General features: G+C 39.0%; 1 protein-coding gene across 2 annotated transcripts in view; it reads right to left on the reverse strand.

Annotated features, from left to right (window-relative positions):
* LOC143886784 (uncharacterized) overlaps positions 1-12,032 on the reverse strand; it is a 57,090-nt gene that overhangs the window by 15,026 nt on the left and 30,032 nt on the right. Inside the window, exons 1-3 of one of the 2 annotated variants that reach the window (XM_077390903.1) lie at positions 4,669-4,822; positions 4,189-4,234; positions 667-1,081 (exon numbers count right to left, since the gene is read on the reverse strand). In XM_077390903.1, the coding sequence (XP_077247018.1) occupies positions 667-1,059 (393 nt within the window). In that variant the 5' untranslated portion in view covers positions 1,060-1,081; positions 4,189-4,234; positions 4,669-4,822. Of the gene's footprint in view, positions 1-666; positions 1,082-4,188; positions 4,235-4,668; positions 4,823-12,032 lie in introns of those variants that run through there. The other variant, XM_077390904.1, reaches the window with a different exon arrangement.

Below are 12,032 nucleotides of genomic sequence, written 5' to 3' on the forward strand. Positions count from 1 at the left end.
ACAAATAACTTGTTCACTGTTTACAAAAGTATAAACTAGTAACTAGTATAAACATTTTAGTCCTACAAATGGGCCAGTCCATCATATGACTTAAAAATGGAGCAAGATCACCTGCCCATCAAGTAATCAGAAATTTGAACCACACTGAATAAATAGCTACCACCGATATCACACCTCATAAAAAAGGCTCCCCAGGTAGGAATGAATGTGACTTCCTTCCATGTTCAACTCATACTCTTCCTAATTAATCCAATCACTATGGATATTTTGAAATCCCCATCTTTAGGCCAATATAAATAAATGATAAAGAAAGAAGATAATAACAAAAAAAAAAAAAAACAAAGCAAAACATGGGTTGTGTTTGTGCCAAGATATTGATGGCTCCTATTAAAATTGCAGACTAATAATTGAAGGAAAATGTTACAATGCCCACGATTCCTTCGATTGGTCATGAACACAATCATATAATGGAAGATTTCCAAAACACTGTGTGTAACCACCTAGGGGAGCTCAAGGTCCAAGGAGTGACAAAATTACACGACATTCATAAATCATATCCCAGTGGAAGAAGGAAAGAGGGGAGATCAAGATAAGAAACAAGCAATGATCAACCCAATTGGGGAAAGCAAATCCAATCCACAAGTGAATAACGTGAAATAATCTTACCTTTACCAAAGGAATGAACCAATCTACTAAATCACTTTCCTTCATTTGGGCCCCAATTCGACACAATGATTCCACGGCTTTGTCCCTTACACAAGTTTCCTCCACGGTGCATAGAGTTTCCAAGGGGGGAAGCAGAACATGGGCATATTCCACTCCACCAACATAAGGAATAAATACCCCCAATTCTTCAGCCATTGCAAGAAGTACCTCATCGTCATCGTCATTGTTTTCACTAAGAAAAGGAATCAATTCCTTTCTTGTTCTCTCCTCACCAAGAGCACGTGCAATTGTCGAAAGCCTTCGAATGGAGTTCAAGCGCAGCTGAATGTCTTCATTTTTCAGTTCATCTATCAAAATAGCAATCGGATACAGTGGCTCATCAATCATAGCCATTAGATTTCCCAACCACTGAAAGCTGCAAATAAAAAAAAGGCATAAATTGTCAATTTCAACAGAAATAGGAACCAAATATAAAATGATCTCATGAAATATCTATGACAGCTAAGGAGCACCAACAAAGAACAAGCCTGACAACTGCAAGAAGCTGTGCCTTTCATAGGAGTCCCAGAAAAAATGAAAGAAACATTAGTAAACAGCTACCAAGTTAAGGAAGAGATAGAAATTTTGGAGCCTTAGGCTGTGACTACCTAGAAACTTCTAAAAGTCAGTTGGTGTGGAATCCTACTTGTAGAGATGGGCCAGCCAGTATCAAAGAAATTCGTCTCTCCGACAACAATAGAACGGGATTGCCCAAGAGCAACTGTGTCTAGACAATCGATGCAGCGTGTTGCTCCTGAAAGACCAGCAGTAACCAAGTTTCATGAAAGAAAAACGATGAAGAAGGATTCTCATATGGCTGCTAGTCATGATCAAGATCGAATCCATCAGCGAAAGAAGAGAGGAGTTGGAACTGTTCGTGGGACATGTTAGGACACTGACGGAGCTCATCCTTAGTGCCAAAGTGACTTTATTTTTAATTTTATTTTTGAATGGCAAAAATTAAGGATAAGGAGCAGAAGTACGAGCCTATGGAACAAATCATATTCAAGTAAGGCCATACCAAATTGACTTTTATTTTAGTTATAGGGGTTTAATTAGCCTTTTATAAGGATTGAAGTCAAAAGGATATAATAGGTATTTACCTTAGTGCCAAAGTGACTTTATTTTTAATTTTATTTTTGAATGGCAAAAATTAAGGATAAGGAGCAGAAGTACGAGCCTATGGAACAAATCATATTCAAGTAAGGCCATACCAAATTGACTTTTATTTTAGTTATAGGGCTTTAATTAGCCTTTTATAAGGATTGAAGTCAAAAGGATATAATAGGTATTTACTTTAAGTTTCACTTAAGTCGATTAACTAAATTAAATAAAAGAGTGCCCACTCCACTCACATGATACCATTCACGTCACCGTTCACAACAATATTCACATCATTGTTCATGTCAATATTCACAGGTTTCACATGGAGCTTAAAATGAGAGTATTCTTTTCAAGAGTGGGGACTTTTTAGTTTAGCGTTTTACAATGTTCTAGGGTCGCTTCTTTTCTCTATATATATGTGAGAGTTTAGTTTTGGGGACAGTTTTAGCATCTTTTGAAATGAGAAAGGATTTGGAGAAACGGGCATCGCGATCAGGATTGTTGAACGTGTTTCCAGTGATTCTTTTTATTTTTTTTATTCCCCGCACAGAGAAAAGAGCAAAAGCTTTGCGAAAAATGGTTCCGAATGTCACCTTATTTGCTGTGATTTTCTGTAGTAATTTAACTTATTAGTAGATTCCAGTTTTGAAGTACCAAGTATGAACAATATTCACACGGTTCCCTTCCTCAATATTCACATGGTTGGCACTAATAAATAACATTTTAACAACACTCAACTTGAAAAAAACAACATATCTCCAACGAGGTCATGCATATTTTGCAATAACACTGAGGGGCTGAGGGCACATATATTACACAATGCTAAATTGTAGAGGCTTAGCCTACAACAATGTACAAATTCTGGAAATCAGGGGGTCTGAAATCTGATATACCAATAAAAAGGAGAGCCTTGGAGGAGTTTATGTCTCCAACAAGATCTTGACAAAAATTTTATCCCCCTAACAACAAGTTGTGGCGTTTTATTTTTTCTGTTTCTTTTTTCTTTGATGATAAAGGAGAAACATAAAAGAAGAAGAAAAGAATTACAACATGTGCAGAGATTGCCCCCACTAAAAGTACATCCCTAAAGGCTCCACCTTTAGCACGCGGTGTTTTTTATATTTTTTCCTCTACTACTCTCTTTGAAACAACAACAAATCATGTTCTCTATCTTATATTTTATGTGCTTTTTGTTTTGTTTCAGATTTGAATTTAAGATTCGCGGCATTGGATTTTTTTTTTTCTATTTAGAGCTGTGCATTAAGTAGTAACAAAGTAAGTGGGTTGCTTCTAGTTTCCATGGATTTGAGGTCATGGGAATTATGGTGGAGCAAGAGGGAATATCAAACAATACTTTGATGTGATTTCTTCCTGGCAAGAAAAGTAGATGCTTTGACGAGACATATGGGAAGGATAAGGCGAGAGTTTCAACCCATGACAAGAACAAACTGGGGCATGCCGACATAAATCAAGAACCTGTTATGAAATTCCACCAAGCAAGCGGAATATGGGCAATTCATTAACCAACAGGAAGGGGGTCATAGAAATCAATTTGGAATAGGGGAAGAAAAAAACTTTGAAGAGGAAGAAGAGATTCCTTTCCAAGATCATGCCCATGATGTTGATGTTCCAATTCACAAAGCATGGGGAATTGGTGAAAAGGCTCCTTCAAGCTTTAATATATATGAAGAAAGCTGTGAACATTTGTCAAAAGACTTTGATAATGTGGATTGTGATGGATATGTTCAACGGAGAGCACAGCTACAATGAGTAAACTAACGAAGAGACATTCATAATGACAATTTTGATTTCATTCCAACAACAACAAAAAATGATCACTATAGGGCAACAGAGTTTCTTATAATGATCACGAAGTAGATGAAAGGGATTATTCATCTTTAATCTTACAAGTTTTATCCACTCGACATGCCGATTTTGAAGGTTCAAATATATCTAATGTTAAGTTCTCATTGAACATATTAGAGGAGTGTTTCTTAGTTTTTCTACAAGCTTTTATCATGAAAAAAAATGACTATCGAAGTTACATGTAGTTATCTTCAAATCAACCTAATGGACAGAGTGATTCTATTGACATAACTAGACTAGTGAAGTGAAATGTCCACCACCTTCCACAAAGATGTAAGATTTCAAAGGCGTCTACACAAAGAGAAGGAGAGTTCACATATATAGCCGAGGAACTTTCTCTCCCTTTCCGATGTGGGATCTTACAATTTGATTGGAAAAAACTTCTCGTCATGGATAGGAAAGCAAATGCATAGGCTGATAAATTATCCAGTAATGGTGTGGATAAAAGTATCAAGAATATCAAGAATATGTCATCAAATATTCGTTATGCGTGTGAATAAAAGTATAGTGTACCTGCAGCTTTAAGGAGTGGAACTGAGGCAGGCGGAAAATTTTTATCCTGTACACAAAAAAGAGAATGAGATAATTCTATACCTAAATCATCTAATTCACAAATAATTAAAAGTGAATTTAACAAAAAAACAGATAATATAAACCCATTTCTGCACTTAATTTGATAGAAAAAGGTAGAGATAAAAAAAACGCCTAAATGTGTTCTTCTGCTTTAGGTTTAGCACAAGAACTGAGGGCAAATCCCGTTTGATACAGAAAAAAAAAAACCCTATTTGGGGGAAGATAGGGACAGAGTCCAGATCTTGAATAGATCACATCCAATTTGGTACAAGATCGGGAGAACAGTCCTGATCTCAAACCAGATCTAGAGAGAGAAAGAGAGAGAGGAGAGAGAAAGAGAGAGAATCAGATCGCGAGAGAGACATATAGAGAGAGAGAGAGAGAGAGAGAGAGAGAGAGAGAGAGAGAGAGAGAGCATACCAAACTAGATCCACCGAGGGATTCCAAACCAGAGCACCAGCTGAGAGAGAGAGAGAGAGAGAGAGACCACAAGGGTTAAATGATGGAGAAAGGAAATTGGGTCGTTTTTCTCCCGGTCGTTATGAGGTAAGGGCGGAAACTAAACAGGGAGACTTTATACGGTGGACGGCAGTGCAAACACGTGCATCCCCAAATATACAGTGGGCCCACATTGTTTGGTTGATCCAAAGTCCAAACCATTGTCCACGGATCGGATTTGATGGATATGATGGAGAAGATTTTTTTTTTGGGCACACCTATTTACGTCAGCGCCTGACAATTGAATGGTTTGGATCAACCAAACAATGTGAGCCCATGTATTTTTGGGCTCCACGTACATGCACGGCCGTATAATTTCTGGGATCATCCTATAGAAATGAATTTTTGGGCCCAACCTATTTACAATGTGGCCCATAAAATGAACGGTTTCGATCATCCTGAAGTGTCGTCCGTACAGTACTTTTTGAAAAATACGGGACTGTAAGGGATTACACCATACAAAAACTCGCATGTAGGAGAGCTCTTCAAAATCCGGCTTCTTTTCTCAAAGCTTTTTCGTTTTTTACGCTAGCCGGGTTGCAAAACGCGATACGGCAAAGAAAACCAGAGAGAAAAATTCGGCTTTTATACGGAAACGCAAAAAACAAACATTTGTTTAAGGGAAGTGATATCAGCACAACCAAGTTTTTATTTATGCACGATCCTAGCTTGTCTTTTCTTTTTTTAATGGGCTTGGGAGAGCTTTTTCCGAACTGTAACAACCTTTTGAAAGCCCTTTAAATACTAAAAGGGAAGAAGCTTTAGCCAAAATATCAAAACATTATAGTGCTGATATCATTTCCCTTGTTTAAAATCAAAACCCTTAAAAGTAACATTAATTTTAGGGTAATGAGATAGTGAAGGGCGCCGTTGCAAAAACCGGCGGCAAGGGTGACCCATTGTATCTAGGCCACAAAAGTCCATAGCACTGAAAATGTTAAAGTATAAGGATCCGTTTGGATGCGGAGAAGATTTTGATTTGGATTTCTCACACTTCCAGCCATTTTTGCATTGTAATTTGGATCGGATCAAATTCTTGGATTTCCAATTCAGCATCTGACAATGAAAAAAATCAGATTTCCAAATATGTTGTGCAAATAAGAAACTGGAAATCCACAGATTTGGCAGTTTCCTTTGCCCTCTTTGCTCCTCAACCTCTCCCCTCCACTAGGAAATACCCCCTTCTATCGAGGGGCGATGGCACTTGAAAGGGAAGGGGGACAAGTCCCCCTTAATTTTTTGGGAAAAAAAAAAACCTTTATTTTTTAATATTTTTTTATAGTTACACCCTTTTTAAAAAAATATGCCCCTCTTTCCAATCATCCCTAAGATAGAAAAAAAATTACTATAATTTTTGCCCCCCTTGTGCAAAATTTCTGGCATCGCCCCTACCTTCCATCTCTCTACCTTAACATGAGCTGCCGGATCTCTTCATTTTGTATTCAAAACTATCCAAATCCAAATACAATATATGAGGTATGCAAACGGGCCCTAAGGCTCTGTTCACTCGCCTTCTCGAGAAAGGAAAGGAGAAGAAATGGGCATATTTTTTCCCAAGAAACCTAAAAAATCGGTGTTCTATTGGTTTCTCACGAAAATGAATTACCTACGTGGTAATACGAAAAATATTACGTGGAAAACAAACTTTCTCACAAAGTCGTGAGATATTTTCTCACCAAAACCTCGAGATTCTGTGATTTTCCTGAGAAAAAGTTATGGGCTCAACTTTTCACGAGACTTCTTCACTCTTTCACACAAAAATTTCAATGCTTCTCTCTTCTTCATCTTCAAGCAAAGAAAAACAAGTGCGTCTCTCCGGCGAGAATAGCAGAGCCGGTAAGCTCCATCTCTCTCTCTCTCTCTCTCTCTCTCTCTCTCTCTCTCTCTCTCTCTCTCTCTCTCTGTTCGTCCCTCTCTCAGTATCTCTCTCTCTGATTCTTTTTTTTTCGGTTTTAGTTGTCTTCTTGTCTTCTCCAGTGAGATCACCTTCTCCAGCGAGCTCACCCTCCGGCTAACTTCGAAAAAAGGTTAGATCTCATCTCCCTGTCTCTCATTTTGTCCTTTTTTCCCCTTTTTTCTACAAATCCAGATTTCTGTGTTTTTTTTTTTGTTCATTTGTTGGGGTTTTTTTTCTTATGCTTCTTTTCCAACAAATCTTCTTCTTATGGTTCTTAGGGTTCAGATTTGTACGCTTGTCCTCTTCTCGACAAATTCGGCCGGCGATATCACCTTCTCCGGCGAGCTCTCCCCTCCGGCCAACCAAAAAAAGGTTAGATCTCGTCTCCCTCTCCCTCCTTTTGTCCATTTTTTTCCTTTTTTCTGCAAATCCAGATTTCAGTGTTGTTTTTTCTCATTTATTAGGATTTTGCTTCTTTTCCAACAAAGCTTCTTCTTTTTATGGTTCATAGGATTCGGATTTGTACGGTCATCCTCTTCTCGACGAGTCCGACCGGTGATATCACCTTCTTCGACGAGCTCTCCCCTCCGGCCAACTAAAAACAGGTTAGATCTCGTCTCCCTCCCCTCCTTTTCTCTTTTTTTTTTCCTATTTTTTGCAAATACACCTTTCTGTGTTTTTATTTTTATTTTTTTCATGTCTGTGTTTGGGTTGAACATGGGCTGGTTTTTGGGAAAATAGGGCCTGCTTTTGGGAAATCTGGGCTCGAATTTTGGAAAATAGGGCTTGAATTAGGCTTTCATTGTACTGATTTTAGTAGGGGCTCAGTTTTTTTGAAGTTTATTGTAGTGTTTATCTGTTAATTTTTTACAGTATTTTGGAAAATAGGGGTGTAGATGAAGGTTCTTTGTTTCTATAATGCCTCTTTGTTGTAGTGTTTATAATGCCTATTTTATTTGGGGGTTCTTTGTTTCTTGTTATTTGTTTCTTTATATATATAATGCATCTTTCATGGTTCTCAATATAAAATGCCTCGGTGGATGCTTGCTTGCATTTTTCAGTTTACTTGCCGTTTTATTCGGCAATTGGTAAAGAAGGGTTTTGTGTTTTCTCGGGAGTTTCAATGTGGGTGTCTGTCGTTGTGGATGATTGTTGCCGGATGTGGGAGTTTTGTTTCAATTGTTGTGACTGTGGTTATGGTATCTTTGGTGGTTGGGTTCTTATATTTAATTATGTGTTTTTTTAGTATTTGGTAAGGCTACCATCATGCCTCGACAGCCAGCAGATAGGCGCATGTTGATCCTTCGAGCTGCAGCTATAGTAATCTCTGCGGCGGCTGCAGTTACGCTTAGGGTTCGACTATACCTAGAGCAGAATATTACAAGAGCACCTTACGAAAGCGGGTACCTAACCGGTAGGACCTTTGTTAGATGTATCACGAATGCAGAGGACCATTGTGTTGCTCTTCTTCGTATGGATGTTCGGTGCTTTCGCACCTTCGTGGGGCTTTTCAGAAACACTACCTTGCTGGAAGACACAATTCATTGCACTGTTGAGGAACAAGTTATTATTTTCTTAAGTGTGATTGCACACAACGAAAGGAATCGTACTGTTAGGGCAACCATAAGAAGGTCTGGGGCAACTGTTTCAAAGTATTTTAATAAGGTTCTCGATGTTGTTCTCATTCTGCAATACATGTTCATAGTACGTCCATCAAGGGAGACACCACGGGCAATCCTTGATAATCCTAATTTCATGCCTTACTTAAAGGTACGTTTACGTTAGCTACGTATTTCGACTGTAGGTTGTTAGTAATTGAGGCATGTTCACAGTGATGGTTGACATCTGAATGTCCATATTATAGGATTGTATCGAGGCAATTGACGGGACGCACATTCCTGCAAAAGTATCTCAGGATATTCAAAAAAGATATATTTGTCGTAAGCACTTCCAATCCCAAAATGTGTTAGCCTGTTGCGACTTTGACCTAAAGTTTACGTACGTCCCTTGTGGATGGAAGGGGTCGGCATCGGATTCACGAGTGTTAACATCTGCCATATCAAAACAGAACGGGATTCCGATTTTGCCAAGTAATAGTTACCTTATTATTCTGTTTGTACCAATGCAGTTTCCGTAGTACATAGCTAATTTAAGTATAATCCTTTCTTTGATTGTAGGAAAGTTTTACCTTAGTGATGCCGGGTATCCGTGCCTGTCCCATTTTATAACTCCAATCCGAGGTATTGGTTACCATCTCAATCAGATTAGAGGGCGCAGACCTACAAAACCCGAGGAGTTGTATAACCAAAGGCATTCTTCGGTGAGGAATGTAATCGAGCGAACTTTTGGTGTCCTGAAGAAGCGATTCGGCATATTAAATTCAGCACCCATGTACTCATATGACAAGCAGATCAACATACTATTGGCTTGTTCTGCGTCCACAACCACATTAGGGGGGAGATGCCTGACGATCCTACATTCAGGATGTTGACGATGAGCTGACATTGCTTCCACCTGAAGAGGAAGAGGAGGAAGGACCTATTCCTCCTCCTCCTATGACCAGGGCCGAGGATTTAAGGGAAGGTCGTAACATTCGAACGACAATCATGAATAAGATGTGGAATGATTTCCAAGCACGTCGTCGTCGTTAGGAAACGACATGGTCGCAACAGTTGCGCACCTGTGTTTACATTTTCGATGTGTACTTTGTTGGAACTGTAGCTTATATTCCTTTCATTGTGGTGTACTATTTTATAGATACTCATTTGGTGTGCTGGGTTGAGATATGTTTATGTAATTTGTATGTTTGCTACAGTATTAGTTAATGTAACTTCTATGATTGCTTATGCCTATTGGTTATCTATAATTCTATGACTGAATATTTTTTATATGAAGTGTTTCGAAAATTTGCAGGCGAGATGGCAGCAACTACAGGTATAGCGGATAAGAAGGTGAATGGCTCATGGAATCAGACTATGGATGGGGCTCTCTTAGCAGCCCTTAAGAATCAGATAGCCAAGGGGCAAAAAACTGGTGTTGGGTTCAAAGAGTGTGCTTATTTTGCGGTTGCGTAGGAACTGGTTACTGTCCTCAACATGACCCTAACGAAAGAGCATGTAAAAAATTGGTTGAAAACATTGAAGACAACCTATAGGACTCTGAACTCCATCATAAATCTCAGTGGCTTTGGCTGAGATGAAACTATATGCAAGTTATCGGTTGACGAAGAAGTGAAGAATGAATACTTGAGGGTAATATTTATTTTTCGTATATCGTTTCCTCCATTTATAAGTTACATGTTTAAATAATATTCTGTGACAATTCCTTTCTTTTTTTACAGTTGCATCCAGAACACCAACGCTTCTTTAGCAAACGGTATCTTCTCTACGAAGAAATGAAAGCTGTCTGCGATGATGATTACACACGTGGGCAGGATGTCAGAGATGTAAGAAGGGATCCCACTCAGACGACGCAGGACACACATGGTGCTTCTTCATCAACCCTTCCGGTTGGGCTCGATGATATAGACGACAACTTCCTCCGTACTCTGCCTCGTGGTAGAACTTCTTCATCTACACCTGCCGTAGATGTTAGCATGGGCTACAGTGACTCTTCTCCTATCAGGGCCCCAACTTCTGTTAGTGGTGGGAAGAGGTCAAAGAAGTGTCCTAATGCTGCACTTCTATCGGAGTTACAGGTTGTGTGTTCCAGCATTAATAGTGTTGCTGATGCCATAATTACTACTGGTGAGGTGCATAGCCTCCCTGACCTGAAAGATGCAGTGCTAAACATTGGGGGTTTTCCCAGAGGTGAGCTCGTTGATGCTTATGTGTACCTGCACGGGCATCACAAGGAAGCTGAGGCATTCCTTTCTCTAGAGGAGATGGACCGAGTGGAGATGGTGGGGAGCATTCTGCTCCGTTTGGCTGGGTCTATGTCTTGAACCGTTTCGATTGATGGTTTTTTTTTATTCTTGGGTCTTTTTATGGATGGAACTATGGGTTACTTATGAACTATGTATGTGTTATGTTTATATATATTTGTTGGCTAAAGGTTGTGAAGATTGGGATCTTTGGCTAAACGTTGTTTATCCATAGATGATATTTGCCTCTCATCTAAGTAAACGTTGTTTATCTATCATTTGTTGTTGGAAAAATTGCTTATGTGTTGTTTATGTGGTACCAGGTAATGGCGAAGGATAAGTTTTATTTGATTTTCAAGGGACGACATGTGGGCATATTCGAGAGTTGGGCAAACTGTCACCTTCAAGTGAAGAGGTATAGTGGAGCATCTTATCGCTCCTATGCCACAAGGAATGAGGCAGAAGCAGCTTTAAATGCATATATTGAGAGCCATGAGGATTTGAAAGACAAGCGTGAAGAGGACATCCACAATGTTCCTTGGTTTTTGGCAAAGTATGTCCAAATCAAATAAATGAGTGTTTAAATTTCTTCTCTTTATATTGTAAAACTAAGATTGTGCTGCGTGATGGAATCATAAGCATGTGATTGACCAAAATAAATGCGAGTAGAGATCTGGCATAAATACCCTGTTCCATGGTTTTTTATCTTTTGGCAAAGATATTTTTCGATCCTGAGATGATTCCGAGTGTGGTGTGATCATCCCGGGAACTGATTATCCTTTACTGCATCTCCTAATATCTGGAGCAGTTTTCTACTCTCTACATGCTTCCATATGTGTATTGCAATGAGGAGAAATAACAATCTTATGTGTAAGAGAAGGGACCAATCCTACATTTATATTAAAAAAGGAAATGCTGGGGTCCATCCATTTCAGACATCTGTTCCTCAAATAAGCCCACTTACCTTATTGTTCTTACTTCGGGTCCACACTTATCATTAACCAATTTCCATAACCTTCCAACGTGAACATATGTGGATAAGGTGTTCCCGAGTCAAAACTTTATTGATCACTAACCGTCGATGAGCCAATCTGGATCACTCTTTCCTAATATCGATGAGCGAACCAGTTTGAGGCCTTTTGGTGAATCTGGTATTCGAATTTGGACCTTCTGAATGAATCTAATGATCATATTTGAATCTTATAAGGGAATCGAATAATTGAATCTAGTCGCGTCAACAATCTGGTTGTGGTTGTAGTACCCTTGACTAGCAAATGGGATTCTTGGTGCAGCCCCTAATAATCCCAATTCAGATCTCAATCGCTGAGGCCATGAACCTTTTCAGTGCTATCAACACTAAAATCAATTAAACATCTCATCCATGGATCATCGTCAGACCTTTGCTTCCGTGTCTCTTGATAATATTGACCAACAGTGGTTCCCAAATACTGAGGTCACCAATCGCACGACTGTCCATCTTTAGTCTTCTCACCTCTCGTTATGATTATTAGGTTAATCATCACTTCT

This window comes from Tasmannia lanceolata, unplaced genomic scaffold (assembly GCF_043159265.1).
Source record: "Tasmannia lanceolata isolate RefF3 unplaced genomic scaffold, GAP_Taslan_0.1 ptg000011l, whole genome shotgun sequence".
In the NCBI taxonomy this organism is placed as follows: domain Eukaryota; kingdom Viridiplantae; phylum Streptophyta; class Magnoliopsida; order Canellales; family Winteraceae; genus Tasmannia; species Tasmannia lanceolata.